A 15,670-nucleotide genomic window follows, 5' to 3' on the forward strand; every position below is an offset into this window, starting at 1 on the left:
TTGTTCTGCTGTCCGGAACATGTTGGGTACCAAGCTGTCAAATCGTATGGATTTTCCTTCTTTGACATTAAGCTCCCCTATCCTCGCCAGCAAAAGATGTTCCAAAAAGCGACGATAGCGACAATCTTTATCTAGTAACTAAAATATCTTTTGTTTTATCCCCAATTTATTCTCATGCTTAAGCTGCTTATATGGCTTATATGCAGGGCCTGATTTAGGGGGGGGCCGGGGGGGCCATGGCCCCGGCCCCCACAAATCTTATGTAGCAAAACCAACCTATTTTGTACATTTTGGGGCCCCCACATACTGTCGGCCCCGGGGCCCCCTTCCAGCTAAATCCGGCCCTGCTTATATGGTTTACTCAAAAAAGACGTTAAGTTTGTCTGGACTGATGAGTGTCGTCGTGTGTTTGAAGAAAGTTAGCAGTCGTTGTTGTCTCAAAAACTTCTGGAGTTTTTCGATCCATGAAAGCCTGTCGTTGTTGTGACAGATGCTAGCAGTTATGGGTTAGGTGGTGTGATTGCTCACGAAATCAAAGGAGAGGAGAGGCCTATTAGTTTTACCTCCTTCAGTTTAACTAACTCGCAAAAATCCTACCCAATATTGCACTTGGAAGCGTTAGCCGTTTTGAGTACCATAAAGAAGTTCCACAAACCGTTGATAGGCATATTTAGTAAAGAAGACAAGAATTCGTTGTTCGTGACGCGTCTGCAAAGATATGTAATGGAACTGAAATATACGTTTTTGACATTGTTTTCAGACCGTCATCGAAAATGGGCAATGCTCAAGATTTCCTTTGCCTGATGAAGTGCCAGTTTCGTTGCAACGGGTGTTCATCAAGAGTTTGAACGTTTACGATGAGTTTCCTTTGAACCATGTTTCAATTGCATCTGAAACAAAGCAAGATGAGTTTATTCAAAGAATCGTTTCCTACATGAAGCATGGTTGGCCAAAGAAGTTGGAGCGTAGTTTGTTGGATGTTTATGCTCAGCATCAAGATCTTGAACTGGTCGATGGTTGTTTATTGTACCAAGGTCGTGGTTGTTTATGGTACCAGGGTCGTGTTATTTCTGCTAGTTTACAAAAGCAGATTTTGAGGTTGTTGCACAGGAATCACCAAGATAAAGCAAATGGCAAGAAGCACAGTTTCATGCAGACTTCTTCTACTTCGACAAGAAAGTTTTCCTGGTTATTGTGGACAGTTTTTCAAAATGGATTGAAGTTGAATATATGAAGTTTGGAACAGATGCCAGGAAAGTTAAGACCAAGTTTTTGAGCGTTTTCACAAGGTTTGGGTTACCTGATGTAGTTATTATGGATGTCGGGCCACCGTTTAGCTCGAAAGAGTTGATTGATTTCTTCGAGAAACATGGAGTCAAGTTGATGCAGAGTCCACCGTATAAAAGTGGTTAAAGTATTAAGGATATGGTATCGTACTTCTTGTTTGGCTACCGGAATACTTGTTTGGAGGATGGATATACGTTTTTTTCCGAAAGTTTATTTAGTTTCAAGCCGAAGACGCTGTTGGATTTACTCAATCCGAAGAATAGTTTTAAGCATCATACGACGAAACCAAAGGAAGTCATAGTCCCAAAAAACATGACTGGATTGACAAGTTGCGTCCTGGAGATATTGTTTACTATAAGAATTTTAGACCTACGAATATTCGTAGATGGTTAGAAGCCAATTTTCTCGGGCGTATCTCCTCACGTGTTTTTCAGGTTTCTGTCGGAGGGAGAGTTTAGAGGGAGTGCTAGAGAGGATGACGACGAAGACGTTAGGTTAAGCAACGACGAAGACGACTTATATGGTGTTCTTTCGGGTTCTTCCATCTACGGTGACGGGGTCACGGGTCGTGGTCCTGAGGCGAGGTTTGGTGTTCCGCGCCGTCGAAGTGAGGAAAGTTTTCGTCGTTCAGAGCGACTTCAACGTCTCAAGAGAGATGTCGAATTCAAGTACTTTTAATTAGTTGAGTGTTTGAAATATTTAATTGCCACGGAGGCGTTCTTAAGTGGACTAGTTTATCGGTAGTTATGTTTTGCCGAGTTCTGATGTTGTTTAACGATAGTGAAGTTTAGCCGCCTGTTGAAATGTTTACGGCAGTCGAGTTTTGCCGGTTGTTTAGAGTTTAAGCAGTAGTTTTATCACTGAGAGCACACCCGAGCGTTTACCTGTATCACTTACAGCAGTGGTCCCCAGCATGCTTACTATTGAGGGCCGCATTGCGATTTTGAGCTGTTGAAGCGGACCGCAGTATATTTGCAATATTTGTGTTTTATTTCAAATTGAATTTTAGTACAACATTATTTTTATAAGTAAAATAAAATTTTAACAGAATATTTTATTCCGGAAATCTTTTTCGAATAACATACTTTGAAGGACATTTAATTCTGCAGATTTTATCGCCGTAGCTGACTATGAGCCGATACTACTGTTTCTTTTCTTACAGACTTCATTCGAGAAAATTCTTTTGCAAAACCATTTTTTCGGCTCATATAGCATAAGATATTCTGAGCTACATTTCTCCAAATGATAATATGACCTTATGTATTTATTTTCAAGGATATATTGTTCACTATAAGTTATCGCGCGAGTAACAACGACTAAAATAAAAATTCCATCTAAAAAATTAGATTTTTTCCATAAAAAAAATAGATAATTATCAATAAAGAAATCAGGGTATGAGCAATAAATAAATATACAATTTCCACAAATAATGAAAAATTGCAAATGTAAATGCTTTCAAATCAATTAGATATTGCATTTTCATAATTAACACCTGACACTAAGTGCAATTTCACTACCACACAGGAATCTTTATCAGAAATGAGAAACAAGTTCATTTGTCTGTGCCACTTATTTCAATATGATAAGGTGAATATGGGAGATAACTCTTTTGTCTACAAACTTTTTCAGTAATGTTGAAAATTGATATCACTGCTACCTAGCTTTTCAAATTCTAGGGGAGGCTATTTTGTTCTAGGAAGGGCTAAGCATCCCCCCTAGCCCCCCTTATTAAAAGAACACGGAACACCTAGTCTAAGAGATGAATGCATGTATAAGATAATCAGCAAATAAAATTAGTTAAATGAAAAATAATCCAAACACTGATGGGCAGATTGGGGCCCTCCTTAGCCGTGCGGTAAGACGCGCGGCTACAAAGCAAGACCATGCTGAGGGTGGCTGGGTTCGATTCCCGGTGCCGGTCTAGGCAATTTTCGGATTGGAAATTGTCTCGACTTCCCTGGGCATAAAAGTATCATCGTGTTAGCCTCATGATATTACGAATGCAAAAATGGTAACCTGGCTAAGAAACCTCGCAGTTAATAACTGTGGAAGTGCTTAATGAACACTAAGCTGCAAGGCGGCTCTGTCCCAGTGTGGGGATGTAATGCCAATAAGAAGAAGAAGAAGAAGATGACAGATAGGCAACGTGAAATTTTGAACAAATTACCTACACTCAGAATAATAGGGGAGACTGGGTAGACTTGATCCCCTTTTCTGATTTCCGATGTATCACAACCAAAAATAAATAAACTTAAGCGATTTCCACACAGGCTCTCTAAGAAATATAGTATTTAACTTTACTGATGCATGATAGTCCTTAAATTATTGTTGTTATTGATACACAATCGATTTTTTAAAGTGCTGTCAAAAATTGACTTTGAAAATATTCGGGGGAAATTGATCCCTCTCCAAGAACTTGCTTTGATAAAATTAGAAAGATGCTCTCAGATTTTTTAAATATTTTCCCTTCAAAATACGCGGAATGATCGAATTGCTGTGCGTATACATGAACGATTTTTGTTATTGAATTCGACAACACATGCAATTTTAAAATTTGGAGAGACTTGATCCCCTTTCTATGAGATCTACGCAATAAATCATTTTTCCTGCCAACCCTTCAACAAATCCGTCAAATCTACAAAAAAATTAGAAGCCTAAGAACAGATTTATATTTTTTTTGTATTTTTTCGGCAAATTTTTGTATGGGTGACTATGGGGATCAAGTGTCCCCATATTGAGGCAATAACTTCAAATCCAAATATCCTGAAACTTTTATGGAATGTTGACATTTTCATCAGTACAGATCATTCAGCATATTTATGGCTTGTTGCTGTGAAAAAACGAAAGACTTTGGTCATTGTTATGAAAAGTTGTTCAAATTTTGCGTGGCCAATAAAAAAATCTTTCAAAACATACAAACCGCCCTGCAGAATAAATAAGGTTGTCCATCCAAAAAATAACTCACCACATAAAGATCATTTGTCTAGAGGATCTATACTAAAAAATACGCTAGAACAAAATTACTTTAGATCTCGATAAAACAGGGGGTGATCAAGTCTCCCCGGGGATCAAGTCTATTCACCTTCCCCTACATATGTCTTCACTAATAGATAACTTCACGCTTGTGATTCATTTGTTGTCTAATAAAAATTGTGTTGCGCTAATGAAATGTATGTGCAGCTGTTGATGATATATATTACACTAATTGGTTTTAAGTGCTTCCTGGGATAGTGAATGGTTTAATGCGCACATATAAATCTTAAAATAAAAATTTATGGATTTTCGCCGATAAATATGTGCGGATTATCCTCAGTGTATGCAAGTTAAAAACGAATCTATGACAAATAGTAGAAAGGACAAAAGGTCGAAAGACAGAATGTAGAATGGATAAAAAATCGAAAAACAAGACTTCATAAGACACAGAAGGTCGAAATTACAAAAGGTCGAAAAGGACAAAATGTTGAAAGGGACAAAAGAACGGGCCAAAGCTGAAAACGGGCAAAAGGTAAAAGAAGGAGGACGAAGGAAACAAAACGATGGACGAAAGGAGGAGCACGGTTTAAAATAGAGAAATAAGAAGAAACAAAATGAAGAAAGAAGAAAGAAGGTAGAAAATAGGAAGAGGGAGATGAAGGAAAAAGGAATACGGAAGAAAGAATAAGGAAGAAGGGAAAAAAGAAGAGGGAAGAAGAAACGATAAAACATGGAAAGGAAAGAAAAAAGTAGGAAGGAGGGAGAAGGAAGAAGAAAAAAGGAAGACGGTACAAGAAAGACGGAGAAAGGAAAAAGAAAGAAAAAAGAGAAAAGAAAGAAGGAAAAGAAGAAAAGAAGACAGATGGAAGAAGGAAGAAGGAAAAAAGAAGAAGAAAGTAGGAAGAAGGAAGCAGGAAGAATGAAGACGGAAGAAAAAATAAGTAAACAGATAGGAGGAAGAAAAATAAAAAAGAATAAAAACCCAGCTTAATTCACCGAGTAGTGATACAGCCTTTCTTGCATTTAGCCAAGACACCAACCTTATACGCTTAAATGGTGCTAATATGGTTCAATGTACCATTTTCTTTATTACCTTTAAACCCAACGGTCTATCGTTATCAAATTCAATAGCGATCAACTATGCTTTGCCCCCTGTCGAATGAAACTTGTTGCGAGAAGATCGGTTGAGGATTACTATATAAAAAATTGTCTAATGTTTTTCGTAGCTTTTGTGCACACACATACACACATACATACACACGGACAGACAGACAATTATAGACTTTCGGTACAACTTTGTTGAACGAGAAAGGCAAAAAAAGAAAAGAGAAAGAAAAAGAAGAAATAAGGAAAAATCAAGAAGGAAGAAAGCACAAGGATGAAGGAAGAAAGAAGAAGAAGAAAGAGGAAGGAAGAAGGCAGAAGAAAAAAGAAAGATGTAAGAAGGAGGAAGGAATAAAAGAGAAGAAGAACGAAGTCATATTTTGTTCTTTTGTCCTTTTCGACCTTTTGTCCCATCCGCCGTTTTGTCCTTTTGACCTTTTGTCTCTTTCGACCATGTGTCCTTTCGACCATAAAACAAATGAAAGTTTATTATTTGTATCAAATTTAATGTCACTTAAATTAACATGAGAAAATAAAAAAAACTGTACTGTACCTTTTTTTCCAATTGCTTTTTTAAACCAACTAGTTGCTCTAAGTCATGTTCATGTTGTGTCTGCAAACGTTTTTTGGTGAATTCCAGTTCTCTCATGGCTCTTTCGTACTTGACCTTATACACGTTTACTCCAACATCGTTTTCTAAGACGTCATCGAGATCTCCGCTTAGATCCGATTTAGCACATAGCAATTCCATTTCCATTTTTTCTGATGATTCTTGTAAGCTTTTATACTTCATGTGTTGCTGTTCCACATCCTTTTGAAGTTTCATTCTCTCCTTCGTCTCTGCCTCTAATCTTTCACTAATTAAATTTGATGTCGAATGCTCTTCGGTAAGTTCGGAAGTAACTTCTGAAAGCTGTAAATATATGTAGAGTGAAATTATTAGTCTACTTATAAGTGACCGTGCCCTTTCTCGAATATTACAAAAACGAGCATAGAATGTATAAAATATTACAGTAAGAAAGAAGGCGCTATTATCCACATTTATTAGCAATTATATTCAATATTTTGATCATTTTTTCGTATTCTTACTTAACTGTCATACCGGTACAGTGCCGTGATTTGCCTGATTTCAATAAGAGCCAATGAGACAATAGAACTCGTAACCTAACCGGTTAAGCATATGTGTCATAAAATCATACCGTGATCGATCATACCAGGTGGGTGTCATCCATTTCTCGCACAATGGGCTTGTTTTGCTGCCAACATTGCGCGACTGGTCTCCACTGACATGTCTGGATCCCAATGGGAATCAAATCAGATGTTGGTAAACAACACAAATACTACCATAACTTTTACTTTGAGATGTTGACTGCAAAAACATGGCGTCGTGCCAGGTGGCTGGATCATACTTAAAAATGATGAATATGACTGTCTTTGATAAACAGTGAATCAAAACTTTCATCAATGCTGGCGACAAAGGATTCGATTTGTAAATAAAATTATCCTAGCAATGATTCTAGCAGGATTCCAAACATATAATTGCTATAACAAGCTTGTTCAGATTACGACTGAATAACATACTATTCGAAGGTGTTACTTCTGAGTTACAAAACTGTTCGCACTAGCATTTTAGGTAATACTATTTGACAGCTGACAACATTTGTCAAGCGCCAATATTTTTGAGCAGTTTGTTGTTTATTTACAAATATTCAGCGAGGTTCTTTAAATTAAAATTCAATTATTATTTTATTAAACAATCAATCTGCTTGCTATTAAAGAATTGTTCAGCGGTAATGAGATTTATTAATTTGCTATTTTTTTCGTAATTGCAAGATGCGGACCAAACTCCGAAGGCGTATAAAGGCTACCTTACACCTCGAGAAAATTTTCCGCCGGATTCTGGTTCCAGTGCGTTTTAAGGTAGCCTCACACCTCGGGAATTTGGTCCGCGGATTTTTTCCCCATGTATTTTTGCATATGCGATGTTTTCGGAATTTGGGCACGGAAAATCAAAATCCCGGCCCCCTTTAAAATACACGGGGACCAAATTCCGGCGGAAAATTTTCCCGAGGTAAGGCAACCTTTAAATGGGGCCGGGATTTTGATTTTCCGTGCCCAAATCCCGAAAACATCGCATATGTAAAAATGCATGGGGAAAAATTCCGCGGACCAAATTCCCGAGGTAGCTTAAGGTACCTTAAGGTAGCCTCACACCTCGGGAATTTGGACCGCGGAATTTTTCCCCATGCATTTTTGCATATGCGATGTTTTCGGGAATCCCGGCCCAATTTAAAATGCACGGGGACCAAACTCCGGCGGAAATCCCGAGGTGTAAGGTAGCCTTTAAGGGCCGATGCCCACATAGCGTTTTTACAACGCTGCGTGCACGTGACGTTGAAAAAACGCAGGTGTGCATCGGTGCGGCGACGCTGCGTTACCGCTTTTTCCCGATGCACACATGCGTCCTTTTAACGCCGTGTGCACGCAGCGTTGAAAAGACGCTACGTGGGCATCGGCCCTAAGGTAGCCTTTACACCTCGGGAAAATTTTCCGCCGGATTTTGGTCCCCGTGCATTTTAAATGGGACCGGGATTCTGATTTTCGTGCCCAAATCCCGAAAACATCGCATATATAAAAATACATGGGGAAGAATTCCGCGGACCAGATTCCTGAGGTGTGAGGCTACCTATAGGATAAAACTGTTCTATATAAAATGCAAACATTTTCTTAACCTTTGAGGCTACCTTTAGATGAAACCCAGGTGTGCCTTAGGAAGACCTAAGAGAAAATTACGAGTTTAAAATGCAGTTGAATGCAGAATGAATAAAATGTCCGGTCTTCGGTAACACTAATAGCCAATTGACTATCTTGTCATATAAAACAGGCAAATACAGGACTTAAGAATGAATTGTTTTCCAAAAAAACAAATCACACATTGCAATAAATTATATTCCTATACAAAACTCTAAAATTTTCAACAAGCATTTGTATGTACTTCATGGCACAATGAATTGTTTTTTTGATTTGTTTTTTGGAAAACAGTTCATTCTCGTCTGCAGTGAAGGGTTTTCGGTGGGCTATCTTATCATCAGTTTGCTAGTAGGGTAACGGTACCAATAGTGGAGGTATTAGTAGCAGAGCTTAAAATATTCATCTTCATGAACCAACTTCGGTCCGAATATTGACAAACATCGCATGAATATTCAAAACATAGAATGACATAGTCAGACGACTACTCCACGAACTCATTCATTCGACTGTCACTGAATGTGTTTACTATGCGCAGAAAAAAACATGATTAGCATTATTTATGTTGATGTTTACCGCTGAAAGTGCCTCGCGGAAGAAAATCGGATTCAGTCCTTGTGATAAATCATTTGACTCATTTAAAGCGTGTTCAGATTACAGATAATTTATCAATTTGTAAAATGTGCATAAATATTCAATGACTAATATTCAACTGAATATTGACTGTCCAGAGCCGACTATGAATGTGTCGGAAGTGAACTGACAAATGAAGAAAAATGGACTTCACTAAAAATTTTCGATTATTTTACACTCTGATTAGTAGATCCACAAAAGAAAATATTTTACAAAAATTGATAATTAGAGTAGAGTGGGGCAAGAGTGCGCGTGGGGTAAGAGTACACTTAAAAAAAAATCAATTATATTAATTATTCAATATGATTTATATTATCTATTAAACATCATATTACGTTTTTCATTTTCCATTATGTGATTGTCATAATAAAGCTGAATCGTTTTCATCTAGATTGTGCATATCGATTATTATCGCATTGAATGAAAAGCATAAGTTTCTGACAGCGAATTTTTGTCTTCGATATCGTAAAGTTTTTAATTCGGCTGGTGCTCCCGCTAGGATTTTTCCGGTTTTAGGTTTCGTAAACTACCGGATAGGTAATAGGTATATCGCAACTTGCATGAGTGTTCTGTTAAAAAAAAAGTGCGGTTTTGTGATTCATTCTAAGAAATATACGTAAAAAAATGTGTATAATGTGGAAGCTTCATGGGAGCTAAAAGTCTCTCCCATTTTTTGGAAATGGATTAGTTTTGTGAGATTGTCTCATTATGTTCTTGCTATGTTTCCTACGATTATGTTTCCTATATCAAAATGAATACGCGCTGAATTGAATAATCTAGAAGTTTGCTTATGGATCCATTACGAAAATCCGGAAGAATCGTCCCTCCAATCACAAAACCGGTCGCGCACAACGACATTACCATTAGGCTGAGATTCAGACTGCATGTTCGAAACCGGCGATGACGACCGTATGGACCTGCTGGGAGCTCTTTGGTTCATGTTAATGGCAGCATGGATGGACGGAGATATACTGGAATACGCGGTGAGCTTGTTTCATGCTTCCTATTTCAATTTTTCATGCAAAAATTCCAACGGAACTTCATCATTTCTGCATTTTATGATGTTTTTTTGCAATCAGTGTATTGCGTTAACTCTTTTCTATGTTCGAATGATAGATGTTCAGTCGTACGAATTCTGCATTAGGGGAATGATCCTGTCTTTCGAACAGAGCGTTAATGAATAAAGCTTCCAATGAATGATTAAATTTGTTATGATTAAATCATTCAACTCTATGATTAAAGATTATGAATAATGATTTATTCGTTTTTGACAATGATTAATGATTATGATTAACGATTAAATTAATTTTTGACAATGATTAACGATTATGATTAATGAATAAAATATTTGGAGTGTGATTAACGATTACCAATCATGATTAAATGTTGACACAATATGTGTATGATTTATGATTACCGATCGATATGATTAATGATTAATGATTATGAATAATCAAATTGAATGATTTGCGTATAGTGATCAAAAAGCAAGTAACCTTTCTCCCAAATTAGGTATAAAAATGATATGATTATGATTAAAGATTAATGAATAAAAGCGATGTATCCAATGATTAAAATTGATGATTAATGAATAAAATCAAAACAATTATGAATATGATTAGTGAAAAATGATTAAATGTAAAATTCTATGATTAACGATTAGTGATTAATGATTAAATCGTATTTTTTGTATGATTATGATTAATGAATAATGATTAAATAGCTCATTATTCATTAATCATGATTAAATCTATGATTAATCACTAATGCTCTGCTTTCGAATGTGTCCAAGGAATGCAAATGCAAACATATTTAGTGTAGGGATAATGTTGGAAAATGGTAAGTAATGTATGATGAATCATAAATGCATTTCCAAATATTGATTGATTTCATTACTAAATACGCGCCAGGATCGAATAATTGATTTTTGATCCAGGAAGTATGAATACACTTCAGATATCCATATGATATGTGGGTGTAATCACGCGGGGCTTATTGTATACGACTATAGCTTCGGAATGATTGCGTTCTTGAAATGGGCTATAGGAGTCACAATAGAGCTATCACCTTCTAGCTCCCGGATCTAAGATTCTTGCAATTATATTAAATTAAAATGGTTGCACGAATATTTTATCCATAATGCCACTGCCAGACAGTGGGAGTTAGATTGTAATAACACACACACACACATTGAATGAAAAGCATAAGTTTCGCTTAATGGCAAAAATTAATTAAGTATTAAGCGAAACTTATACTTTTGATTAGCATATCACAACAGAAAAGCAGCCGCGGTGCCGTCGGATATATTCATCCTGCAGCCAAACTGTTGTGGGAAAATTGTTCACTTTTTGTTGTTCTGATCCGGCTCCTCATTAAAACGAGCATTAAACATCAAGGAAGACAGGTAATATAATGTTGCGCCTATTTAGGCGCAACATTATATTTATTCAAACCAATTGTGTTTTTTTTTTCAATAATCCAGAGCCAATCTGCTCATATTTTTTCAGGCGGAGATTGCGATTACAATCAGAGTGAAAGAGGTGGAGGTGTCGCCGGGTCACCATCAACACGGCCAAGCGTTGTCATGCCGGGACATGTAAACCTCGATGACCCGGAAATAACTGATGGAGCATCGTAGGTGTTCAGCTGGACCCGATTCGGTAGTACAACCGCAAAGCCAGAAAGAGAACAATAATTGCGACCCGGAAAAGTTCCCATCAGATGTGTGGTTCAACTACTGACGGACTATTCTTGCATGGAGAATGCAATCCGTCTGATCGATACTGCCACCTGAGAATTAATATCTGTACACGGAGGTCATCTTGTCTTTGGAAGGCCCACCATGCAGAGCAGCAAGTGTGAAGATCAAACGATCAAGCTTCAAGCGGAATGGCATGTGTGTGTATTCTTTTAAAATTATGTCAAACAATAAGATTACAAAAATAGAGGGTAAATCACTACTTAGGCCTATGGACCCGATTCCCGGCTCACTGCACAGAAAACTAAGGATTTACACTTTTTGGAAGCCGTAGGTTTATGGTTGATAATTTAAAAAAAGTCTCCCATTTATATCGTACAATGCTCAATATTTTTCAACCATTTATTTCACTCCTAATTGGTCCAATTATAGAAAATAAAAATGTGCATTCCAAACAATCACTCTCCGTTGCTACAACACTGAGCCGGAGTGAATCTTTCCACTTTTACAAAACGATATTTTCATGTAAACACCTACCTGAAAATCCTCACAGTTCTCGATACAATCATTGCTGGAAGCTGTTTATCACCACACAATAATTCTAAGCTCACGCACTTTAATCTTTTCTATTTGTATGTTTCACTAGAACTAATATAAACATATTAGAATACATTTAAAAATGTATCCTCAAACCCAACAAAAATTCACCTCGGCCTAAGAACTTCTAGCCCGTGCTGCCAGAAGGCCAGGAGTATTTTTTTAATATGAACAAAGTCCTTCAACGTTCATAGGAAAACTATCTAATTAGTTGACCGTATCATGTTATTTGTAATTCTCCCGATTTCAAAAAGTGACAAAATATAGTTTTTAAGCGTTTGGAAGTAATTTGGATGAGTGAATATATCTTTTCAACCAAATAAAAATTATTATAAATAATACCATGTGGCATCATGTCGGCGTTGAACGTGCTTATTTTTGTTTACGTCGCATTTTCTACCATCCCGAGAGAGAATGAGAGTAAGGTGTTGAAAGATTGAGCGAAATTTTGCTTAGGCCGGGAACCGGTTTGGAAGTGGGCCGGAAATGAAATCGCTATGACTGAAATTAGTGCTGGACATCGTTAATTTAAATCAAATAAAAGCTTTTTCAAACGATGTTCACCAAGAAAAGCTATTTTTAAGCAGAAGTGAACCCCATTGCAGTATTGTACGGCACACGAAATTTAGGAAAAATCGCTTCCTGTCATAAATATCAATTAAATAATGCAGTCGCATGCATGTTAGGGCAGGAATGGGGTAAGAAACCCTATACATGTTTTGATTTTTAAATTGATTTTTCAGATTTTTTATTTGGAAAAAAATAATATCATACATTTAATACATTAAAGGACCTAATAATTTTATTGTTAAATATCTAATGAAAATCATTCATTATTCTCATACTGATTATTAAAAATATCTAATCATGCATATGAGCATTTGACATGAAATGTATAAGTTTTGTGTTATGATTATCTTATGCAGTGCCGCACACTTTTCATTACCTTTAGATATATATTCCATACAGAAACCACAATGGCAAAAATATATGTGTTTTCCCAAATACATTCATTATGAAAGTTTTTTTTTCGTGTACGTTTTCGATTTTTTTAAGAAATAAAAAAAGATAAATTAGCCCCGCTACATCAGTTTGACAGGTATTCTGGCCAACTATTATCATGTATAATTGTGAACGATTTGAATAAACAACAAGGGAGATATGGAGTTAGATATTTTTTTGGTCATTTTGCTAAAAATGATTGTGTTTCCGCAACTAGTATTTCATTACCATATACACGTTCAATCAGGTGAACATTATACCATTTCGATAACCTATTGTATAGAGTACTTTATGGTGCAGAACACCAATCCGGTTGGATTACCAAGAAGTCAAAATCATTACTTGAGTAAATTTTGGGACTGTGGGGTAAAAGTACGCAGGAACGGCTGGCGCAAGAGTACGAATGTGAATCTTCAAGTTCTGATGCCAAACCCGTATCTCCGGCCGAAATAAGGTTCTGTCTCATTTGGAGAATTAAACTTAAAAGTGACAGTTCGAAAATTAGCAAACCTATGACCCGGTCATAGGAATAGCTGGGGCTACCTAGCAATTCCAATAAGACGTCGATGCTAAATGACTCGATATCTGTCAAAAGTAATCTTGCTCTGCCAGCAGGGTTATTCGATAATTATTGAAATGTCACTTTTAAGTTTATTTTCAGTTTAATTCTCCAAATGAGACAGACCCTAAGACTACTTACAAAGCGTAAAGATCCACACCTAAGAAAAACGGGACAGGAATCGAAAATAATCACAAGTTATAAGGATAAGTTGAAGTAATTTGGTGTTACAAAGGACTCAGCGAACAAAGCACTGAAGCGAAATAATGAAATTGTATTAGGACTTGTTGTACATCTAAACATAGTACGAAAACAGAATTTTATCTAAATGATAATTTCATTTAATCAAAAGAAACATTCATAAATTACGTAACGATTGGCAGGGAAGAATTGCGAAATGTATGACGATCCATATAATTTTTAGAGGATTCATACAAAAAGTGTAAAATAGGGGGGAGGGGTGATGAAATTGCCAAATTTTACGTTACGTGATTGGTGGACTTTCTTTAAGGAAAATTCAATTTTACGCTACGCGAAACCATGATATATTTTTACCTCTGTAGTGTTTTGTATATAACACATTTCTAGGCCCCCTCCCCTTTAAGAGTTACGTACACACCTAAAAAATATGACCGAACTCGGTTCATGTTTCTACCAAACCGATTCGGTTATTAATAAAGAACCCAATAATTCGTTTTAAAATAAATATCCAGCTACATGTTTTCAAATTGGAACCGAATGATTGGTTACATCAAAACATATTTGACAGAAACCATGTCAAATGAACCGAACATTTCGGTAAAACCTTTTTGTGTACCGTCATTCGGGGTGTCATTGGGCCTAGGGGGTAAGATTGGGCCAAAACGAAAAATGTTTCAACTCCTAATATCTCAGAAACTGTTACGAATTTTGATGAAAACTTCAAACGGTTCGAAATTATATTAAAATTCACGTCTAGGAAATCACGAAACAAATTCCAAGAACTAATTGTGCTCGTACCATAGTGCTTGGAATTTGAATGTAGAACTATTGATCGAATGAACCCGTATTAAAATAGTGTCAGTAATAACCCACAAATGTATTACATAACTAGTTTTTAGATCGATGGATACCTGGTTATCATGCTACGATAATCTGTTGTTGTTTTATCGAATTTTATGAATATTTTCTTAGCGGTTCTGGTTTTTCGTAGCAACGAGCAATGCGCGCTAAAAAGGGGTGAGATTGGGCCAAGCTTTTGGTTGATTTGCCATACATTGTTGGTAAGAGCCTTAATGTAGGCAATTATTCTTAATGAACGATTGAGTCGTTGCATCGTCACCGCTGAACTTTATTGTATGTGGCCCACTGTGACCCCCTGTGAGGGGTGAGAATGGACCAATTTTAAACAACATATAACTTTGAAGGATTTCTCTCATTTATTATTTTTCCCCCACACAGTGGTAAATTTATTGTCCAAGCTTGTACCAAACTAATTAGAACTTGATTCCAATGTTAACTACTAGAGCTTTGTAACATTTATTTGGAGCATATAACATTTTGTCCCAATGACACCCCGTAGACGGTACTTATTCGGTACCTCGTTCGGTACGGAAGAACCGAGAAAACTCGGTATAACAAACTTCATTTTGATATATACCAATCCTGGACATAAGCAATTAATTAACAATATAGGCATACATGTTTGATTGAAACTGTTTTACAACTTTTACATATTTTGCCTATGTTATTCAATTTGTGCAGCATATAAATTTATACAGGTAGTGCGTGGAACAATCTTAGGGAATATGAAAAAGCTATTTTCATTTAATTATTTTCAGATTGAAATAAGTTATACCCGCCGGAATACACCCAGCTTGCTATCTCATAGCGTTCTTGCTTTACTTCTTGGGATGAATTGTAATAATCGCAAAACGATGGAAGATTTTCCTTTCAGTTCATTTTTATTTTTCATAATTGATTTTTTTCTTTTGGAATGACTGATGCTGATAAATTGAACCGAACTTCGTTATTGTTTTACAGTAACTTCGGTTCACATGACAGCTCTCGGTAACATTATTTAACCGAAC

The 15,670-nt window shown here is 36.5% G+C and overlaps 1 protein-coding gene across 4 annotated transcripts in view; it reads right to left on the bottom strand.

Moving 5' to 3' along the window:
* The window catches only part of LOC134225992 (unconventional myosin-XVIIIa), a 543,965-nt gene that overhangs the window by 151,003 nt on the left and 377,292 nt on the right, over nucleotides 1–15,670 (bottom strand). For all 4 annotated transcript variants that reach the window (XM_062706483.1, XM_062706482.1, XM_062706484.1 and 1 more), the window contains one exon: nucleotides 5,918–6,277. In XM_062706483.1, coding sequence (XP_062562467.1) covers nucleotides 5,918–6,277 — 360 coding nt within the window. The remainder of the gene's footprint in view (nucleotides 1–5,917; nucleotides 6,278–15,670) is intronic.

This window comes from Armigeres subalbatus, chromosome 3, assembly GCF_024139115.2.
Source record: "Armigeres subalbatus isolate Guangzhou_Male chromosome 3, GZ_Asu_2, whole genome shotgun sequence".
NCBI classification, from domain to species: domain Eukaryota; kingdom Metazoa; phylum Arthropoda; class Insecta; order Diptera; family Culicidae; genus Armigeres; species Armigeres subalbatus.